General features: G+C 36.4%; 5 protein-coding genes across 9 annotated transcripts; 2 read left to right on the forward strand and 3 right to left on the reverse strand.

Moving 5' to 3' along the window:
* Positions 118-885, forward strand: LOC105177839. The gene has a single exon (XM_011101100.2). The coding sequence runs from the start codon at positions 226-228 to the stop codon at positions 733-735; it is 510 nt and encodes a 169-aa protein (XP_011099402.1). The 5' UTR covers positions 118-225; the 3' UTR covers positions 736-885.
* Positions 3980-7766, reverse strand: LOC105177840. The gene is made up of 3 exons (XM_011101101.2): positions 7044-7766; positions 6301-6488; positions 3980-4841 (listed from the first exon to the last, which is right to left on the reverse strand). The coding sequence occupies exons 1-3, from the start codon at positions 7624-7626 to the stop codon at positions 4173-4175; spliced, it is 1440 nt and encodes a 479-aa protein (XP_011099403.1). The 5' UTR covers positions 7627-7766; the 3' UTR covers positions 3980-4172.
* On the reverse strand, positions 9847-13708 carry LOC105177841 (ACT domain-containing protein ACR1). 5 transcript variants are annotated; one of them, XM_020699303.1, is made up of 9 exons: positions 13380-13708; positions 13023-13189; positions 12696-12805; positions 12559-12604; positions 11910-12024; positions 11654-11721; positions 10893-11567; positions 10571-10687; positions 9847-10482 (listed from the first exon to the last, which is right to left on the reverse strand). In XM_020699303.1, exons 3-9 carry the CDS (start codon positions 12764-12766, stop codon positions 10099-10101), a joined length of 1476 nt encoding a protein of 491 aa, XP_020554962.1. In that variant the 5' UTR covers positions 12767-12805; positions 13023-13189; positions 13380-13708; the 3' UTR covers positions 9847-10098. The 5 variants fall into 5 exon arrangements, with proteins under 5 accessions (XP_020554962.1, XP_011099407.1, XP_011099405.1 ...); XM_011101105.2 differs by lacking the exon at positions 13023-13189 and having other exon boundaries at positions 13384-13708; XM_011101103.2 differs by lacking the exon at positions 13023-13189.
* LOC105177842 (protein PHLOEM PROTEIN 2-LIKE A10) lies at positions 15523-16755 on the forward strand. The gene has a single exon (XM_011101108.2). It carries the CDS (start codon positions 15523-15525, stop codon positions 16753-16755), a length of 1233 nt encoding a protein of 410 aa, XP_011099410.2.
* Positions 21270-21919, reverse strand: LOC110013165 (phytosulfokines 3-like). The gene is made up of 2 exons (XM_020699039.1): positions 21752-21919; positions 21270-21661 (listed from the first exon to the last, which is right to left on the reverse strand). Exons 1-2 carry the CDS (start codon positions 21857-21859, stop codon positions 21539-21541), a joined length of 231 nt encoding a protein of 76 aa, XP_020554698.1. The 5' UTR covers positions 21860-21919; the 3' UTR covers positions 21270-21538.

Consider the following 22021-nt stretch of genomic DNA (forward strand, 5'->3'; position numbering starts at 1 on the left):
GGTTCAGCAATTTCAATTCAATTCCTGACGTGAAACTATTTTGATTTTCAAGTATTTTCGTGTTTCTTAATGAAACTTCTTCCCCAACATTTTTGCTATATATACAGCACCCCACCCCCACCATCTTTTCATCGTTTTTTCTATTCTAACTTGTTGTTTTATATTCATTCAGAAATCCACACCAACATATTATATAGCAAGAAAACATAGACAGAAGAATCAATCATGGACTTATATTCATACACTACTACTAATGTTTCAGCTTCTTCTTCTTCATCTCCTTCTTTTTCCAATTTATCTAACTCTTCAGCTCACCAGCACCAAGAAAAGACTGGCAAACCGCCGCCGCCTTACCGTTCCGCGCTCCATTCCGTTCGCAAATTGCCGTTCAAGAACGTGATTCTGAAGAAACCAATCGCACCTATGCCGCCAACCCCGCCAAAGATCTACAAGGTGGATCCCGCCGATTTCAGAGATGTTGTCCAGAAACTTACGGGTGCGCCTGAGTTCCACCCGACGCGGCTGCAGGAGGTGACCCCGCCGCCGAATCGGACGCCACTCGTTCATCCTACCATCAAGATGCCATTAACCAGCAGCCCTGGTTTTGCGGCGGAAGCACCAGAAGAAAAGCACTGGAAATCATTCGATGGTAGTTTGGGGACAGCTAGTCCACTTGGATTCAGCTTGTCTCCTTCATCTCTTGCATGGTTTTCATCTGTTCTTTTAAGTCCATGATTTTTCGTTTTCCCGGTTATATGTCTGGTTTCAAATTCTCTGCTGAAGAATAATTGTGAAATTGAAGATACGGAGTTTTAACGTATAATATTTTGGATGTAATACGTAGTTTTTCATATATTTAATTTCAGCTGTCTTAATTTGTTTCAATCAATGTACATTCCTTGGAATCATCATTAACTGCAATGTGTATATACATGTGTAGACGGATTTTTCCTCCACTTGAATAATTAGATTCGGTGCATAATTATCCAGTTATAGATAGAAATTGAATACGATAATTGTAATATATTTATCGTATAATTAATTTATAATTTAAGAAAAATGATTAATTATATAATAAGTATTTTATATTTATTTATAACTAATTTAATTCAATCAAATTTAATTTAAATAATATTTTTTTTCTTTTATAATGCGTTGGTATTTTAAAAATTCCTATTTAGAATCCAATCGAATGTATGAGCGAGATTGCATTGAAGAATTATAAAGTTTGAAATGTTTATAAATTGATTGGAAAATTATAATTTACATTCCATAACTTATCTCAATTGTGATTTTGGTCTTATTATTTTACAACTCACCATTTTTAGTACCATAAGTAGTCTCATTACCCATTTCTATTAAATTATTATCGGAAAGAGCATGTGCAACTCACGTGTATTGCTCCTTCCGTTAACAATTTAACAAAAATGGGTAATGGAACGTAAATTTTAACTTATCTCAAAATTGAAAAGTTTACGGAGGTCAAATTCCAATAGAAAGTGTCTAAAAATGCTTAAATAAGTAAAAAAAGCAACAGGTATCAAGAGTTGTATTTAAAATATGAAAAACTAACAAATATTTACAGTTTTCTAGTTATACAATTTTATGTCAACTACAAATTCAAAAATAATTCAGTGGCCATTATGAAAATCATAGACGACCCTGTGAACAAGCCCGGTATAATAATATTAACCTCACTTTATATATATATGTATATATATATATATATTATATTTACCCTTTTATAAGTATAAAAATATATTGAAAATTGTTAAATGAAGGGCATTAATTGAAAGTTTATGTAACTTTTTTTATTAACGTTAGTACTTCTCGTCCAAATCATACGTGTATGTACGTATGTAATTTGATAAATAATTTATTGATACAACTTTAATGTGAAACATTTTTATTTGATGGGAAGAAAGTGTAATTTAATATTTGTAATTTTTAAAAAATAAGGAGCATTTATAATTATGTCAAATCTTAATAAAAATAATTGTAATTTACCCCTGGAGATGTATTGCAATCAGACCAACCAAATCCTGATTTAATCAGCTTTACACCAGATAAGATAACCTATGCAACGTGGGTAAGTTATGAAGCCAATCAGGACAAATTGGGCAATGAGTTGAAATTGATGTCCAAATATTTGCTCCACTAACGACAAACAAACCCCCCATCTTTATTGCAAGTCTTGTCAAAATCATACAAAGTCAAGGGAAATTGGCTCTTCTTCTTGCCTCCACTCCCTATCTTCCTCATCGTCTTCTACTGAAGCTGGTTGCCCGTTGAGATCAACATTGACCCCGTCTACCTTCCTTACAAACTCGTCTTGTCGAAACATCTTTCCTTCCGCTTCTGCATGACGAGGTGCAGCCATTTGGCCGGGTTGTGGGCATGTACCAATTAAAGGAGTAATAAGGATAAGATGTCATTGTGAAGGGCTCTGTGGAATATGATTGTACAGCAGAAATAACATGGTTCAACATTCTCGGAATATTCTTTTCATACATAAACACGTAATTTGCGTGCTAACTTGATTCATTAAAAAACAAGTTAGATTATTTGCAATGAATCGGACATTTAAGATTTATAGTTGTTTTCTCTTATCCTAATACTGCAATCAAATGAATTGTAAATGGACTACAAACAATTCATTTTTAATTCAATTCGACATTTAATCTCGCTATCCTGTGCTGAGGATAATGGGGCAACTCACTGTACAGAAAAGAGTGGAGGTTTGACAACATGTCAGTGCAAGCAAGAAAATTACTCATTAATTGACATTGACTTTGTTGGTTGTAATTAAGTAGCAGATGCACGAGGGTAGCTGCATTTCTATTAATGGAGGTGTAGGGCAGGGGACATACATAGTCTTCTTGATTAACTACTCAATTATTTCATATTTTTTACATATTATTACATTTGACTTTTTCATTAATATTGATTTATTTAAGCAGCCTATGGGCTCATTGTGTTCCCTTCCTAGTCTTGAGGAAATTTTTGTCAGGCATTTAATTTAATCTGTGTAGAGAGTAGCAGGCCGATTAACTCTATTATTTCACTATTCATCTGTCATATCACAATCAGCAAGTGCATGTTTCATAATGAAATCTTTAGTGTGAGAATGGACCTATTTTTTGCAGTAATTTTTGTGTTGATTTTCTTTACATGTACTTTTAACTAAAATTATTGATTAATATACAATCAATTTTTTGAAGAAAGTTTCCTTTACATGTATTGTACAAGTTTGATAAGAAAAATTTATTTGATCAGCAATAAATCAATAATAAATCAATCCACAGTAAATATGAATTTTTATTTATTTCTTTTTTAATATTGGCAAATTCAACAAATTTGTGGAAAATTTTATTTATTGAACAAAAACAAATATCAAGGCCATTAAATATAATCTTCAAATCACATAAAATCAAGTGTAATTATACAAATCTTAAAGAAAGACACTGTGATTATCCTTTTCATTTTGTGCGGGTGTTCATCTTCCATAATCAATTTTATCCCCTAGTAAGTAGCAAAGATTTGATGGTTCATCCCTCCATCATGATGTTGATTAATTTCTTTCATAGACTGATCTTCTATATTGAGGAGACGAGATATTTGGTTGTGATTTTGAAACGTATAAATAGGTCACTTCTTTTTGTATTGGAGTACATGAAATAAGATAAAATCTTGAACCTCAATCTTAAAATGAAGGGAAGATCTGATAGGCTCAACCCGAAAAAGCCACCCCTGGGAGCCGCTTGGAGTTGGCGTCCCTTTAATAATAATAATATTCTTTCTATCATATCATGATTTTTTTCCACCTATCATATCATGATAGAAAAATGCAAGAGAGAAAAGGAAAAAGAGCAAATGTAGATGAAGATAAACAAAGAAAAAATTTCGATGACAGGGACTTAAGAATTACAGAAAGGCAGCTTAAAACCCGAATCATCACTTCCATCTGAAAGATATCCAGTTTTGCGAAGAGAGCTTCAGTGCTCCACCGGGCATTTTAATAAAATCTTTCACATTAAAATCAGCATCCAAGGTTTATTTATGGGTGCATTATGTACACAAGCATTATCATTTATAAAACCTTAATGAAATACAAGACATTAAAATGAATCTATTCACAGCGCAATCATAAACAAGACACATTACCTGACAAATCAAGCCACGACAATGTCATCAACATCTAGCCAGTCATTTGATCCCTCAGTCTCGTTGTCATTTGCATTTTCCTTGTCAGAGTGCTTCACATCGATATTCTTGGAATTGTCTGATGGGCTTTTTCCCAATTGAACCCAATCTCGGGAGTCTTTATCAGAACTGTAATTCGATTTTCTAAAACTCGTGGGAATGTCTCCATCATCCTCTTCAAGATCACTAAATGACACATCATCCTCGTTTTCAACGGGAATGATATTTCCAACAGCACCCCCGATCTCAGAAGTTTCTTCCTTTAACCAATCATCTGCATCATCTTCATCTTTCTTTTCATAAACATTTGAGGGACCAGATATTGAGTGTGGATCTTTAACTTGACCAGCATCATTCTCTTCAATGACAGGCTTGTCAACAATTTGGACTTCATTTCTCTCGACTGAGTGCTTCACTACTTCAGGAGTAGATATTGCTGCTGAAGTGCTTATATTAACGTCAGATGCTTTGTCATGCTCGCTTTTAGGAATGACAGGTGATGGCACTGAAAGGTGCTCTTCCGGACGAGAAATAGCATTTTCCTCTGGGTCCAAAGATCTCTTTTCAGACAAATCTTCTGGTCTAGCTGTATTTTGGTTCTTCAATTCATGTGCCAGCAAGGCCCGGGCTTCCACTATCTGTGCAGGGGCAGTTATGGAGATTAATAACCTTGGAACTTAAAGGAAAAGTAAGATAGTATGCATGATTTTCGTTATTTGTTAACAGTGAACCCCCCCCCCCCAAAAGTAAAAAAATAGAAACAGAGAGGTGAACAATGTGGCTTCTATTCTTTCCAAGATGCGGACACACAGTTGAATCCACATAATCACACACATCGAGGTGAACGTGCATATGGATGTCCAGAGAAGTGCTAAACCTGTGGACTAAACAAGGAACAAAATAAAAAAGTCGAGCTCAAGTTCAACATAGAAACTTTAGTAGTAAAGGTGTCACAACTCGCTACAATTCTACAGCTAGCCCACAAAGATGACAACAGATAAGAAAGTCATAGCTCCAAAGGTTTCAAGATCAAGACCAATGTTTAACAGTAAATGACTTCCTGCTGTTGCAAGAAATATGGTTCTACAGGAACAAACCAATACTATATTATAAGAAAAGTTAAAATCATGGGAGGAAAAAATTGGAGAAAGTAGACATGCTATGGTCATTGGTAGTGGTGTTGAAAGAAAATTGGTAATACAGTAAAACAAGAAGGTGCATCGCATTGAAGCTGCATGTAAAGCCACTAGTCACTATCAAATGTTTGATTTGAACTAGGAGGCACTGAAACAAGTTCCTGGCAACAAATACTTTGATCACACAGTTTTAGTCAAATGGCAGCGAAACATAGTGAGAACTTAGACAATTGGCTAATTCCTGCCTTTCTTTTTTATGTTTTACGCTGATCCCAAACCAATGTTGGTGTTATTTTTAAAGTGCATCTGAATGGAAGATCTCTAACATCAATCATGCACACAATTGCAGTGCAGTGCTGATAAAACTCAACATTTTATCATTGATCGTTAGGAGATGGTATACAAGCTTCAACTGTTCCTAACCTGTTCCCTCTCCAAAGATATACATGCAAACTAAAGTACTTAACTAGATATCAAAGGAAAACCAAGGTGAAAAGGTTGCAGAAAATGAAGTTTCACGAAAAGACAGAGGTGACTTTCTGAAACAAAATACTCAACAAGTCAATTACACAGCTAAAGAATCATCCTTCATTAGACACACCAGAACCAAGCTAGATAGATGTACCTATTACTAGGTAAAAAAAAGGGTCGAATGAACATGCACAGCGTAGAAGGATGTAAGGCTATTACTTTAGAAGTAGAACACTGACTACCTATGTGCAAACAAGCTTTGTTGAACTAGTAGTGTTTCTCCCCTTACAAGAGGACACCGCCAACTGGGGATTCGAGAACAATTAAAAATTTGCTCCAGTGCCAAAGATAACAAAAAATATCGATTACTCAATCAATTAAATTGCAGCCATAACCAGATTATGTTCTCTCAAACTTTAATCATGTTAAAGGAAGAGTAATAATTAGAAGAATGAGAGACAAGTATGATGGTACGATGAAGAAGAAGAACCTGTGGTGTTGACAGAAGTTCAGCATCCTCTTCAACTAGTCTAGGGTGAACGAGTACAAAATAAATCTTCCAGAAGCAGCTTTCGCTCATGTATTCAGGGCAAAGCTCAATCCTTAGTGCAGCCAATCTCGGGGCGAACCGTTCAACTGCTAATGCATGCTCTTGTTGGGCATCGGACATATCAAAATCTATTGTTTACAAAGAATAACCAGTCAAATCTCTGTCACATGCAAAATTCTTTACCCAAACATTATAATTTGCCACCATATCACAAAATAAGAAGAGATTAAATTGATGAAGTGACAGAAGTGTTATGCACCTAAATATGCCAAGAGCAGACCTCATTACAGAAGATCCATAATGTACACAAGGAGTTCAATTTAATCAATGAAAAAGGTTATGGACATATCAAGAACACAGCTCCCTATGGTTTGCTGTTTCATGGAGAATTCACCAAAAGACTTGAATACTTAACAATGTGCCTATTGACAATCACAGAGACACTTTGAACACAAATTTAATAGTATCATATGAACAGTTGTGTAATCTACTCAGTGGAAATGTAAATCATCACGCATTAAAAGACCAACAAATAACAATCAGCGCATGACTTAAAGAATCTAATTAGTATGAAACCCCACTCTTAATCACAGCAACCATTAATTGCTTAACAGTAGCCGAGAATCTATTCATAAATCAATGGATAAATAACGAACAGCTGAAAGTAATAAATTTCAACATACCAACATCATCTCCAGCATTTTGAGGTAATGGAAAATCCAACCAGGTCTCGGGATGCATCGCAATGTCACGTGCGAAAGCCACCACTTCCTCAGTTACGCCAACTGCTCCTTTCCCCAAGGAAGTGAAATCTACCTTCCTCCCTGTCTCTTCATTCTCCTCATCCGATTCCAATTGCAGGAAATTCGAGGCAATTTTAGTAATTTCAGAAACGTTGATGTTATTCGACAGCCGAGAAATTCCACTCCTGAACTTGCCCCCAATCTCAGCAAAGTCACTTCGGATTCCCAAAATGGAACCCTGATCGGGTTCCGATACATCCGGGTCGGATTTCTGTTCGGGCTGCGGCGGAGGTGCTAAGAATGAAGCGACGCCCCAAAATTGTCGGGTTAGGGTTCTGCTGAGCTCCGAGAGGTCTTCTTTGACGCCGCGCGACGGAGACGTCGGAGATAAACTACCGTCGTCGCTTTGGGATTCAGGGTTTTCGGACTCTTTAGGGTCGGGTTTTTGACCGGGGTTGAGGTCATTGTCGTCGTCGTCATCGAACTTGAGAGAGTTAGCGATGGATCGGGCCAACCATGACATTTTGATTTGTGAACAGTAGACAGTGGTATTGGGTTGGAATTTGGGTCGGGTGGCCGGCGATCTGCTTTTCGTGGGAATTGGGAGAAAACACACTCTACTCTGCTTAGAGGCTTCTCTTATTTATTTCGCACCCTCAAAACCATTATTGATATTCACAAAATAAATAATAAATAAATAAACAATAGTCGGTAATTTACATTGAACCCCTCATCTTTCTACTTTTCACATTCAACCCCAAACATATAACTTTATGAAAAAGTCATGGGTTCGAATCGTGTGAATATTATTTATTTTAATAGTAATTATCACCTCATTGGTTCAATGTATATTAATTATTAAAAATTAAAATTTATGATGTAATTGTAATTCATTCATTTAAAAAAAATAAAATAAATATAATGATACATGATTTAAATATCAAATAACTTTTTAGATGTATGTAAGGGAGTTTGTTGGCAATATTTGGGGATTTTTAATGATTATATCCTAATTAAAATTTATTAGGTATAAATTGTTACCTTTCCTAATATTTTATATGGAATGATCATTCATCAAATTAATACATATCCACAGGTGAATAAATACCTATTTGAGTGAAACTTGAAGTCAATCACTTTTAGTTATAATAATCCAACCTAATCACTTCAAAACATATTTTTAAGCCCCACATAAAAGAATTTTGACATTTACTTTTTAAGTTTGAAAAGTCCATTTTACCCTTACAAAAATTACTTTGTAAAAAATATAAAGAGAATTTTAAAATGCCAAAATCGCTATTTGTCTAATTTTAGTTTCACTTAGTTATCAAGCTATTTTTATTTTATAATCTTAAAGTACTTGGTAACTCATTTTATTTTAATTTTACTTGTTTGTCAAACCAAGTTAAAAATAAATTTAGACATGCATAAAATTACGATATAAAGGTCGGGGGATTTTTAACGTTTTAATACTTTAGGGAGATAATTGATGTGGGGTGGATACTTCAAGGGTGTGTGACTGTATTTAACCCTATTTTTAATGAGAAATATAATTCTACTAGTTTCCAAAGTTTGGGGTGGTAGACGTAATTGTCCGAATTAATTAATTAGGGTTTATGTATCTGTTTATGGAGGAAAATTATTTTATTTTTTAAAAAATATAGGAAGGTAGATTGTTGTATTTTAGAAAATACATAGACGTAACTTGCTATATTTTTCGTAGGAAGATAATTTGCTCATTTGAATATCGAAGTGATGTTGCTCGCATTTTTTTTTCATAAATAATTATAAGATAATAAGTTTCAAAACATTTGATCTTTGGCGTTCAAAATTTTATGAATTGGTTATATAAATATATGTTGTATCCCAAAAATACTCAAGGTATTTGCTGCTGAGCAGAAGGGCTTTGAAGGTTTCAAAAACAAGTGTCCACTAGCTGTTGTACAATCAAGGTGGATCTACAAGACAGAAACATGTTAGAGCTAAGCCGGAAGGGATTCCAACAATGGCTCTTCGACGATCAAGTCAGTAGGAATCCCACAATTATTTAGTAATTATGTGTATGAGATAGAGTGTCCTAACCTAATTTTGGGGGTGGAGAGTTATCTATATGTTCTATGATCCTTGGGATCATATTTTGGTCCGACAGAGGGTAATGGTCCGTACAGGCCCAGCTGATAAAGACAAAAAGTGGTGCAAGGGACCAACACTGTGCAACAGAGTAGTGCGGGTGGCACTGACGGTGCTTTTCTGACATTCTGTCTTTTGTATCCAAAAGTTTCTGATGATCTTCAGATATTTTTATATAGTAGGTCCTCCAAGGTCCTTCTTTCCAGTGTGCACATACCTTGTCCTGATCTTTGTAGGTTTCATTCCTAATGATGAAGTTCTCCCAGAAGATGTTGGAAATATCCCCACATAAATATATATATATATCGTAGTTAAATTTCAATATAGGCTCAATGGCAGGGCCAAACGAGAGTCAAGTCTCTCAATGTCAAATTTGTTGTCAAAGTTTTTCTTTTTTTTTTTTAATTTACACCTGTTAATTGCATCTTTTAGTTTATATAATATATGTGCATCACTTTTATAAAATCTTCCTCCGAATGAAAAATGACATAATATGCAACTGTGATTCTGTTCCTAATTGGTTACATAGTGACTCCACTTCTTTGTAAAAACTATCCATCCGAGGATCAGACATGGACTATAACCAACACTAATGATATTTGCACACGCTCTGTTCTCTGTTAATTGATCTCCTCTAGTTAGTGAAATTCACATATTTGAAGAATCCCTTACGGATGCACCATTTCCATTTCACTTAACATATCTACGTACCTCCAAGTGAAATCAAGAGCAAAGAAGCCTATTTACACATATATATATATATGGTTTTGTCACTCTAATCCTCCCCCGGTAATTGGTGGAGTTGATATATATATGTACTTTATTTACAGTGAGCAACTAATGATATTACACTGCAAGAAGATCATCATCCTGATTTTATGGGCCTGAAATTGCTGGAAAGCCTCTCCAGCTGCGCCCACAACAAGTTTCCCAGTGAAAAGCTCGACCGTGCTTCTACCGTGCTGCTACTGCTTGTACTTGTTCTTGAAGGGCTGCCTTCTGGTGATGTCCCTGATGATTTGTTCTCCACCACTGTAATGCTGCCTCCGATTTCTCGTCTGATTATTTCCACTGTTTGTGGAGTCACATTTTGCCCTGATGTGTCTTTCACGTAGAACGTTCCGATTGCTTTCTTGCCACGAGTGCCTATCTCTGCCCTCGTTATGGACAAGCTGCTCTCTCGGAAGACTCTTGTGACATCGGATAACAGCCCTGTTCGATCTCTTGTGCAGATGTCCAGTCTCAATCCCTGCAAATGTTAACGTGTCAAATTAAGCAAAGATTACAAGCTGATTGTTTCTGTTGAAGGAGATGGAATGAAGTATTGTGTGACATACATGAGAGACTCTCCTTTCTGTGGCAGCAATCAAACACTGAGTGACCCTGTGCTTCTCACCTTCAGAACTCAAAATGCCTCCTTCCTTATGCCTTACGTAGTACTCCTGATGAAAGAACTGTAGACAATTAGAATCAGACAACTCAGATTTGAAGCTTTGGGATTGAACATGGTTTTGTTCGAAACTAGGTTTGGTTAAATCCAATCAATCACCTGGTAAATGCAAAGATACCAGTTAAATGGCAATTTTGATTCCCTGATCATGTGATTGGTGTGGATTGAGCCAAACCTAGTTCCGGCTTGAATTTCCCTTGTAAGCTTACCTGGAATGCTGTTGATCCCCGAGAGCTAATAGCTGCATGGTAAACTACATACTGCAGGTCCGTCAAAGTACACACCGTGTCGAATAACAACTTGGGCCTATCTCTACTTCTTATAGTAACAATCGAATAACCAGTTTCTTTACAGTTCTCTATCTTTACATGTGTACCATCACATCCCTTCTTCCGCCCTTTATGACACCTTCCCAAAACATTAAAATCATCCCATTCACCGATACCACCACAACAAGAACAGCATAGTTCGTAGTCTCCATCGGCAGCCAGAAGCTGGTGGAGCCGCCTCTCCGTGTGGGTTTGGCCTGGGACTGGGGCAGCTAACCTCACACTTCGTCGCTCATCCTTGTAGTGATGGGCTTCCACCACATTTTCAAGCTGAGCTTGCACTTGGGCTACCCGACAAGGATCGATCAACCCGCCTTTTGCACTATCTTCCACGTAGAGTATGCATGCTGCTCGGCTACTGTGAGTCCATGCCACAGCGGCAGTGACATGGCATCCCAGCTCAGCCAGGACAGCTGACATTTCTGACAATAGACCTGGCCTATCGACCCCCGTCATCTCAAGTGCCATGTGTTCTGTCGAGACGTGCCGGGGCCTGACTTCTCGACCAATGATCGGTTTAAACTCCCTGGAGGCCTGCCTATTTGCGCAAATGCCCTATAACAAAATTATCATTCTTGTTATCGAATATTGAATTGAAGAAATAGGCAAAGAGAACATCGGATTTGACAGATAAAACCAACCTCTTGGATATAATGTATAAGGCTTTCGTCAGTTAGTTTGTTCCCTTGCTGATCAGTCACGTGGAATACTGTAAACCATGCAATCAAAACAACCCCACATGAATACAAACACAAAAAGAAATGGTGGGATGACTTGGATGCGAGTCAGAGAGTTCATTTTCTTATTTGCAAACTAAATTGAGATATTGTAAACTATTGCACTGTTCCAATTCTGATCTTTCAAATAAACTTAAAATTAATATATTTATAAACTTACCATCCATCAACCAACCACCGTCAGAGGAGATGTAAGATTTGGAAATCACGAGGTCAAGATCAGTAAGAACTTGGACCATTTCCAGCAGCATCCCGTGCTTATTAGCACTGTCAACCTGTGAGCGAAAAAGGCTGTGGGTTTGATGAAAAAAGAAAAGAAAAATGACAGTAAATGAGTAGATACAAATGTAAAAGCTTTCTTTCACAGTCAGAGGTCATTTTCTTGATTAAAGCCACCATCTTGACCACAGTATTAAAACTAACATCAGAGCGCAGACTGGACATTGGAACTATAAATTTTGTTCCTAGTTGTACAGGACATGGATTCATTGAAGTTGGTCCCAGAACAGGCAAGAAAAAGGTAGCTCCGGGTAAGAAATAGTTAAATATTCCTAGTTGATAAGAGCTTGAGATATCTGAGCTGTTGGCTACATTCTGGGGGCCAGAATTATTACAACCATAATCTAACAACTGATGAGGATGCAACCAATGATTAGAGTTGATTTGCTTAAGAACGTAAAGGTTCCACGAATCATTAGACAAGTTCTTAAGAACTTCAAGGAGTTAATTCTTTCTACAGGAATCTATACGAACAATCAAGAAAGTAATCCTCATAGTTCTGCAATGAAAACAACTGCATATATACTAACCTTGACAAGAGTACAATCAGGATAAGTATCATTGTCAACACAAACCCTGAAAACCCCAAAAAGGGAGATGTAAGCAAACAAATGCTGAGCATTTAAAGTCTAGTGCAAACACAAAGAATTTAATGAGAAGTACAAACCTCGGTGGATGGATTCTTTCGATAAGTACTTCGAATTCTGGATCAATGTATGGCCTGTAAGTAATATCCATGAGCTCCCGAAGCACTTTTCGAGGATGAGACTGCAGAAACTGATTTGCAGAAGAAATTAAGAATTCAAGCACATGAGAGGAAAGAAACAAGACGACAAATTACAAAACGTGTGGAGAAATTGATAAACGCAATGCAATCTATATATAGGAAGAATAAGCGAAACGACGTATTCTTGTTTTTCACGTCTACTAATCAAGAAATTGGAATGAGATAACCCTTCTTGAAGGTGAAGCAAGAAAAATGAAATTAACCCACGTGAATTTTCCAATAGTCGTCTTGGATTTGAAAAGTCCGAATAAGCAAAAATGGGATTAGACGGAGAGAAGATGGATCAATTCCAGATATGCACTGATCAAACTGCAGAAACAATTCGACAAACACAAGAAACTCCTTCCTGACGACGTTGAAAAGAAGCCAAATTTCTGGGAGAAAGAGTAAAAACCAAAAACTCATTGGAAGAAAAACGGTATATGCATCAAAATGTACGTAGTTAAATTGGAAAAGAAAGAACTTCTTCTCCAAGAAGGAAAAATATGTATAAACATTGACCCAGAATTCCTAGCTAGATAAGAATAGAAAATTATTCAGCCACGAAAACAATGAAGTAGTTACCTACGAAGAAAACTAAGCTGCTCTGAAGGGGGAAATCTGGAACCCGGAGAATTTCTGGTCTTTTAGTGAGAGAGAAGAGAGAGAGAGAGATAAACCCGGGAAATATAGAGCGGTGCAAATTGGAAGCATTAGTGTATGTAATTTTCTTGAGTATACGTATATGTGTTTTAAATAGGAGAAGAGGAGAGGGTGGAGGGTGGAGGAGGTGTTTAGTCAACGGCGGAGGTGGTGGTGGCAGAGAGGATCCAGAGCTGGAACACGCCACGTAGAAATCGGGGGATGACGTGGCCCGCTCAGCTTCTAATCCCTAGCGCGGCGGCTCGGACTCGCAGGAGCTGACACGTCCGTGTTTTATGTTAATTTTAATGGACCGGAATCATTTTCGGGATGCTCGTTCTACGGGCTAAAATCGTCAAACGCCCCCCGACTCAAACATTCTACCAGCCCTAGTGCTGGTTTTTACATCAACTTCTTACAATAAAATCTCCACGTTTTCCTTTTACTGTTATTTCAAATTTTTCTTAATTTTATATAAAAATAAAAATTTGTATGGGTTAGTCCATAAAACTTGTATTTTATGTATTTAATTGCAAGAGGTGTCACATCAAATATATTTTTATTTAAAAAAAATTGATAGTATACCTTTTTTATTTAAATTTTTTAATAATGTCATGTCAAAGCATTATTTAAATATTATATTATTATTTTATAAATTTAATGATTAAATTTTTTTATATGTATTTATATATAAAAAGTAATAATTTAGATAAAAATAAATATGTTCAATGAGAATATACGTAAATAACTATATTTTTACTTTCACTAGTACTGTTTCAATAATTAAAAGTAAAATAAAACAAGGCAAGGGAAGATATTTAATTTGTGTTATACGAAAATGAAACCAAATAATTTTAAATTTTAGAATTGGTATAAAATATCTTATAATATATTTATAAAATTATAAAAAGTCTGGTAAGATATTTGAAAATTTTACATAAAACTAACGTGAATGGACAAATGAAAGCATAAATTTTATAAGCTAGAAAAATGGAATAGAGCACTTTTTAATCTCTTTTAGAAAATCAAAACAATGAATTATTTTCTTGAAGGATTTTCAAAAACTTTTGAAATTTTTAGATAACTTCCCTCAATTCAAATCTTTGGTTGCGAATTCGTGTTATACTTAAAAGAATCCATGTTATCTATATATATGTATTACATATAGAATAAATTCTTCTTAATTTTAGTATAATTATAAATTTAGTATTTGCGTGTTCTTTTTCCTATCTTTGCTTGGGCAATGTCTTTGGAGAAAGCCCGGCGGTGCGGTTCTTGACGACCGTGTTATCATAATTGATCAGGAAGTAGCAAGGGGTATGAACAACCCTTGGCCAGGAACAATGCTGGCTCCCAATATTCTCTTAAAAAAATATTAATTATTTATAGTTTTTAAATGTTTTTACACACATCAAAGTGTATCCTGTACTGCGGGCAATTTCTGTATGATTGCCTCATATATGAAGGTAAATGTTTATGTAATTCAAATATGAGCAAGTTTGACCAGCAAAGTTTAATCCCCACTCATTGATCTGTCAATTCAAGAAGTTTGGAACACTGAGCATGGGCCAGCCGCCCTGACTGTTCCATTATTTCTTCATCCCTATCCTCCCATCGCAATTCACACACAACTACCAGATAACTGTATGTATTGAGTTCCAATCATCCATATCCATCTTAGCTGCTGCCTGCAAACGCTTGTACATACTGCAACCTCAGCGTCTGATTTTTCACCCTTCTTATCAGCATAGTTAAAGACTCTTCAAGATTTCTAGTAGATTACCTTCACCTGCAATCTTCTTTCCCGGTTTCTTGCATATTGTGTTGTACGTGCACTCAACCCCTTTAGAAACTGCTTCCTCGTCATCACTTTCCTTTTTCTCTGCCCCCAAGGTTGCGCATACATCATTTCTGCTGTTCTTTTCTGTGTGTGTACATATTTTTCTGTTGGATATAAGCTTTTGTTCGTTGTTGTGCTGTTTTATCTGTACAGGTTTTGTGAATCTGTTACTTTTAAACTTACAGCGGGTTGTTGTAAATAGCTATTTTAGTGAGAGAACTCACTCTGTAAAAAATTTGTATGTTTATGGAACTGTTGAACAAAAGTGTAGACTTTGCAAAGACGAAGAAAAAATGGGTTCTTGTTTTGGGGGCGCTGGGGTTCACTGGTTATGGTGCGTACAGGGTTTACAACTTGCCTTCTGTTGTTAAGAAGAGGCAAAGATTGTTGAAACTGTTGGGTGCATTCATTTCTGTAGCTGAAATGGTGTCCGATTCAGCTGAGGGAATTGGGATTGTTTCAAAAGATTTGAAAGAGTTTCTGGGGTCGGATTCTGATCAAATTCCTCAGAGTTTGAGGCAAATTTCTAAAATTGCTAGGTCCGATGAATTTTCCGAGTCGGTAACTAAGATCACAAGAGCTTTGACAGTGGGAATTCTGCGAGGATATCAACATGAGATGATGAAAAATTGTACATCTTTGAATGGTGATCCGGGTTTCTCCGACAGGGTTATGGATAAGTTGTTTTCGGATTCAGGCTCTGGTTTTGCTTCTGTAGTTGTTGGGAGTTTTGCTAGAAATCTGGTAATGGCCTTATACTCAGAATGGCAACAGGATCGAGGTTCTGGGTTGAATGATCTTCCAAATGCAGATCAGTTTGTTTCCAGATTGGTTGAGGTTGCCTGTGAGGCTAAGTGTAGAGAGCTGATCGGGGATTGTATTCGACTATTTGTGAGCACAGCTGTGGCTGTTTATCTTGATAAAACGATGAATATCAACACCTATGATGAAATCTTCTCTGGTTTGACTAATCCTAAGCATGAAGCTAAAGTACGAGATATGTTGGTTTCTGTCTGCAGTGGTGCAATAGAAACGTTAATCCGAACATCTCATCATGTCTGGACTACAGAATCAGCTGCTGCTTCGAAGTTGAAATCTACTTATTCCAAGATTGATGATGAAGATGTTTTTGGTGTAGTTCCAACCACGTTTCGAGCAAAGAAATTGATCGATGAAAATCAAGAGAGTGGATGGGTGAGGAAGATGTCCTCGACATTGACTGTGCCAAGTAATAGGAAGTTTGTTCTTGATATGACTGGGACAGTAACCTTCGAAACAGTCAGATGTTTTCTGGAGTTTCTGCTTCAGAAGCTTTCAGAGTGCATGAAGAGAAGTGTTGATGTTGTCCATGAGGAAGTGGTCGATAGGGGAGTTGAAGCAATGAGATATGTGAGTGGCAGATCGTCTGCAGTCACTTCTTTGTGTCTTACTTTATGTTTGAACATATTGAACAGCCCTTGGGTTCTTGTTCCCAACTAGCTTTCCAGATATTCTTTCTACAAAAGTAATCGTTGTCTCCCTCAAATGATTATCTTCGTGACAGTCCAGATTACCACGTACGACATTGTCATGAACATTGATGGAAATGTGCAATGTTGAGTTGCTTGTTTCGCTGCGTAAAGGTTTATGTTCGTTTAGATCCATGTTTCTGTCATACACTCCTGTTGACTTGTGTGTTCTCAACACAAAGTGCCTTGGATCATTTTAAGCTGCAATTGAAGTGCTGTGCATAAGTAGAAGATGAAGACTTGAGTATCATGCCTCAACCAAGATGTGAAGGAACCAAGAATCATCCCTGTCTAGCAGGAAAAACTGGAAATGGATGATCGACTTATTCTTGGAGACGTTAATTTCACATAAAGTATATAAATACAACTTGAATATCTTGGGGAAGAAACAGTAAATCAAAACCAATTCTAATTTCTCCTAGCTTGTTTTTTTTCTCAACAAGTTCAAAATCATTCAAGCAGAGCCAGCATCATTCTCTTTTGCTGCTGCTTCTTCCTGGAGCTTCTTTTTCCAGTACTCATCAAGAGGGGGCCCAAATATGGCTTTCCCAGATACAACTCCTATGCTGCAGAATGCAGTGAAACAATGAGATCAGATCATCAACGACCTATAAAATTGTAAACTCTACCAGTTAAAGTATATCATATTAACAGCTAAATTATGACTATCCAAATGATGCAATTCACACTTCTCAGTTATGTGCATCTTTAGGCTTCTCATACAACTTTGCAAGAACGATGCCACAAATCATTCATGTTCCTGGCATGATATCAAAATTCTAATTCTCACAAGGGGTGGAGTGTTCTGAGCTTAGCAAAACAATGTGTAGTGTGTACAAGTACAGCTCCAAAAGTAATGGTGACTCCCAAGTAATAATCAGTTAGAATCCTATGACCCCAGAATCCTAAACTTTTACTAGAATACAAGAATAGAGAAGAGGACAATGGGTAAAACAGCTTCAAACATATAGTCCAGAAGAAATAGATCATTTGTAGAGAGTACATGCATCAACATCATCAGTCGACACTCGATGTTTTTATATTTACAGAGGTAATGATGTCTAATAGGTAGATCAAACCATCTTAACTCCTGTAGCAGAAAGTTTATGCAAACAAACTTGATGACCTCTTACAAAGTTGTCCGCTCAACCATATAAGAAACTCAATGTCTAAACACTTTAAACACCCAAAATTTCATTAAATCAAGAAAACAGCTACTCTAACAATTTAAACACCCAAAATTTCATTTAAAGCATGATTCTTTGTCTTCGAGTACCAAATATTACGACCGAAACCCTAGATCACAATTTTCCTTTCCGGGTGTGTACTTGTGCGCTCCATTTTAGTCGCCAGTAAATTTCAAACTGGAACAATACTAATAAGATCATATTCCCTCGGGAAATGTCCCAATATGCGTACAATTAGGGTTTCAGCAAGCAATCCAAAGACCAGAAACTCGTGGAAATTTCACACAGTGCTGAGGGCAAAAGAAGCAAGACATCGTCCACCTCCCTTACAGTATGGAATCAACCAAAAATTCCAATTTCACCAAACCATAAAGGAAAAATTTTAAAAATAAAATTACTTCATTAAACAGATTCAGAGGTGCAAATTTACATTTAGTGACGAAGAATTGTATGCAACAACTTCGAAAAGAAATCAAATAGAAAAGGTGGGAAGAGCTTACACGACAGCTCCAATGACTAGAGGCAGTGAGAGAAACTTTCTTCGACCGAACATCTGTAAGACTTTATCCAATTAGCAAGAAACAGAAACCCCTACCACAATAACTCAAATCAATTTTGATGTTTACACTCTCTTCTTCAGTAGCTTCAATTCTCTCAGCTTTTCAGATTTTCCTTCTCTTCTCTTTCACTGGTGGGCTGATTGATATTCAACGGATTTGGGCCGCATTCCAAACAAAATCTGATTGAAAGGAAACCCTAACAATCAAAATAGTTAAAATTCTATTGGGTCGAAAACACAAATCAAGCCGAATTCAATTTGATTAACGGTGGCCCAATTAACCAAATCCAAAATCCCCGATTTGAGACTTCGTTTAATTTTTATATACAATTAAAAAATGCTTTGTTTTGTTTTCATATGATGATGAATTTTCACTCATAAATTTGACGTATAACTAAAAAAACCAATCATTCTTTCAAGGATAAATTTATAAACTCTAATCAAAATAGACAATATCTTTACAAGACATGGACGTGAATGTGGACGAGGACAACAGACATACATACTACAATAATTTTGAGGAAATATGGATGTAAGAAGCACAAGTGGGAGTAGAAGCCCATATGAACGCGATAAAGCAAAGAAATGATGGTGCAGAAAGTCGTAGCAGATGGGCCATCTGCTGACTGCATACGACGAATACACCAAGACAGAAGAACATTTGGTACGTTTTTTGACCCATTTCAACTCCATTATTATTATCAAAGAAAGCTCAAAGCTGTTTTGATTTTACGGGCTCACCATCCATGTTGGCATGGTTTCTTTACGCAACGTCGATTAAGTACCTAACCATAGTAGAATTTAGAATTAAACAGGAGCTGCAACATTCTTAACTAGTTGACCAGAATCTAGTGGGTGGGTGCCCTTTCACACCGCTGTCTACTCTGCTGTTTGTCTTCCTGGGAATCTCAGAAAGCTGCTCCAACTTTATTTTACTCACATTTCCCAGAGCTTTTATTCTTCGGTTATTTTTACAATGACTTTTGACATTGTCACAAATTCATATTGCTATTTTAATAGCCTGTCCATTGACCGACACTGCGTTGATTACCTTTTATAGGATTTTAAATTTTCAAAAGTACCATTCTCATTTAGATTATCGATTTGGTATCACTAATCTCAACCACTACTTTTTGTGGGTGAAGTGTAAAGTTTCGCAAATTCTTTCCTAAATCAGGACTGGTTAAATCAAACTAGTTGCATAGTAAATATGTCATATTTGTCATGTAATTAAATAAATTTTTTAAATTATACACGAATCACTCAATAAATATATCATACTTGCTATATAATTGACTATAGTACTCCCAAACCCGAATCGAGTTAGGATATTCATGAAGGATTTGTACATAGAAGCTAGCCAACTATTGTTGTGGTCACTCTAAAACCACGAGCGTCCTTGATCTTGATGTGGCCGAAAATGCAGAAACTTAAATGGTCAGGACAACAAGGTCACAGCCGTATCTATACATACATCACAATAAATAATGATAATAACTATAACGCCTCAACTGTCAACTAACCATGATTTACTTTTGTTCTTGTTTTTCAGGCAATTAATTCCTTATATTTTCACATTGTAAAAGTTGATATTTAATCGACCTGGGCCCTTCACCAGTAATGCCTTATTCTTGTTTCATCTCATTTCATTGTATGTTGGTACAATTTAATTACTGTGGTGCAGTGTGTGACTGATACTTCGTTGCGTGGGATATTATTCTTTCCGACTTCATATAAATTCACTACAAGAAAATAGCTTAATAACTATGAAAAAATTTAATACTAAAGTTAGCATCGAGTTAATTAGCAAGTAAAATTTTCGTTGCTAATCTACACTATTTAATATATATTGTAAACAATTCATTGCTAAATTCCGAGCAACTAAACTTTCGTTGCTAAATATTAGCAAGTAAAGTTATTTTATTATAGTATACAGAATGTGTGTTTACATGGTCGTATTGTCAGAATGTGAAGTCAGAATCAAAGCGTGCAGCCAATTTTCTGCATGGAAAAACTTGACCTTGTGCACTAACATGATAAGAACGTAAGGAGCCTGTTGAGTGCATCACAGAATATACATTTGCCACACATTTATATTTATGTCTATATATTCTGATCCGAAACAAACAGGTTCATACTTTGATGCTCTTATGCATTTATGAATATCCTTTGAGTATATAAACATTGGCTGAACTCATATTAATCACCGATGAATGCATGGTTGATGTACGATATGAAAAACAATCAGTTCGTATGATAAGTATAATAAGAGATATTTAACAAGAGATACGGGGCCCAAGAATTGAAGGATGCGTTTGGTAATCCCAAATCGATTTATAACTTATCTTGTGCCAGGGTTCAGGACTCTAGTTAGGTGGGGCACTTCAATTATAATCCTCACAGACATCTGGTATTGATGAACTCTTCAATCTAACTCATCCAATCAATCTCACCAATTCCATCCACACAACCGAATACACTCTCTCAAACCATTTGTCATATAATTGGTTCAAATTTAATACCTCTTACACTATTTGTCATATAATTAATTTAAATTTAATACGATTAATGTACTTGAGTTATTCATGTCTTACCAAATAACTCCACACATTAATGTACTTATTCCGTCTCTGACCACAGTGGAGTACTCGACGACTCCAAGAAAATAAAGGCACTTACACTGCATTCAATTTCTCGGCGCTCATCTGCCGTTCTGGTTTTAGTATTTCAAGGCAAATCTGATGGAGAATGATAACTCAACCAAGACAAACAAAACATGTACAAGGAAACAAGAACCCAAATAAACTATAAAACTTTTTTTACATTCATACCTATGATTTCAAGTAGGAATTTTGATCAATATCAGTAACAGCCCCCTCCCCCCTCCCCCCCCAAAAAAAAAATTAAGACAAGACCAGGTTCTTAGTGCAGCTTCGAAGCATGAAGATGCTAAAATCTTACAGCTCACTACAATATATTAAGAAAAAAAATTATAATTCCTGATATTTTTATGGCTTGTGGTGTTGGGTGTAAATGTAATCAAGGTGAGCAGCGAGGGTTCTTCTCATCAAGCACTCATCTTCACCAATTCCCTGGCAGTTCTCTTCCGCTTGGCCTGCTTCTACCTTAACCTATATATATCAATCCAAACAGGGTCTTCATTAAACTGATGAAACATATAACAAAGTAATATGTAGAGATAATTTTTGAGCATGACAAACCTCATTCTTGGCTTCCACCTTGTCGTGAGCAGTGGGCGTGGGACGAGAGGCTGAGCAGAGAGAGAAGAGGAGGAGGGCTACAATGAAAAGGGTTGTGGCTTTAGACATTTTGTGTAGTGGCGTGTTTGGTGGATTCTTGAGAGTTATAGTTGTTGAGATAGCGAGGAGGTGAGGAAGGGTGTGGGTTTATATAGAGTTGATGATAAGGGAGAGGCAATTGTAAAATGTGCCAAGTGTGAACTCGGAATAGCGAAAGAACGACTTTAGTTT

The sequence above is a fragment of the Sesamum indicum genome, linkage group LG15, assembly GCF_000512975.1.
Source record: "Sesamum indicum cultivar Zhongzhi No. 13 linkage group LG15, S_indicum_v1.0, whole genome shotgun sequence".
NCBI lineage: Eukaryota > Viridiplantae > Streptophyta > Magnoliopsida > Lamiales > Pedaliaceae > Sesamum > Sesamum indicum.

Bases quoted from the DNA above. Each gene is read 5' to 3' on its own strand.
- LOC110013165 (XM_020699039.1), bottom strand. From the start codon at position 21,859: ATGTCTAAAGCCACAACCCTTTTCATTGTAGCCCTCCTCCTCTTCTCT. The intron at 21,662-21,751 runs GTTTGTCATGCT...TGATATATATAG, and splicing joins AGGTGGAAGCCAAGAATGAG to GTTAAGGTAGAAGCAGGCCA.
- LOC105177840 (XM_011101101.2), bottom strand. From the start codon at position 7,626: ATGTCATGGTTGGCCCGATCCATCGCTAACTCTCTCAAGTTCGATGAC. The intron at 6,489-7,043 runs GTATGTTGAAAT...TGTAAACAATAG, and splicing joins AAATGCTGGAGATGATGTTG to ATTTTGATATGTCCGATGCC. The intron at 4,842-6,300 runs GTTCTTCTTCTT...GCCCCTGCACAG, and splicing joins AACTTCTGTCAACACCACAG to ATAGTGGAAGCCCGGGCCTT.
- LOC105177839 (XM_011101100.2), top strand. From the start codon at position 226: ATGGACTTATATTCATACACTACTACTAATGTTTCAGCTTCTTCTTCT.
- LOC105177841 (XM_011101105.2), bottom strand. From the start codon at position 12,766: ATGGATATTACTTACAGGCCATACATTGATCCAGAATTCGAAGTACTT. The intron at 11,722-11,909 runs GTAAGTTTATAA...CATGGTTTACAG, and splicing joins CGGTGGTTGGTTGATGGATG to TATTCCACGTGACTGATCAG. The intron at 10,688-10,892 runs GTAAGCTTACAA...AATTGTCTACAG, and splicing joins GGGGATCAACAGCATTCCAG to TTCTTTCATCAGGAGTACTA.
- LOC105177842 (XM_011101108.2), top strand. From the start codon at position 15,523: ATGGAACTGTTGAACAAAAGTGTAGACTTTGCAAAGACGAAGAAAAAA.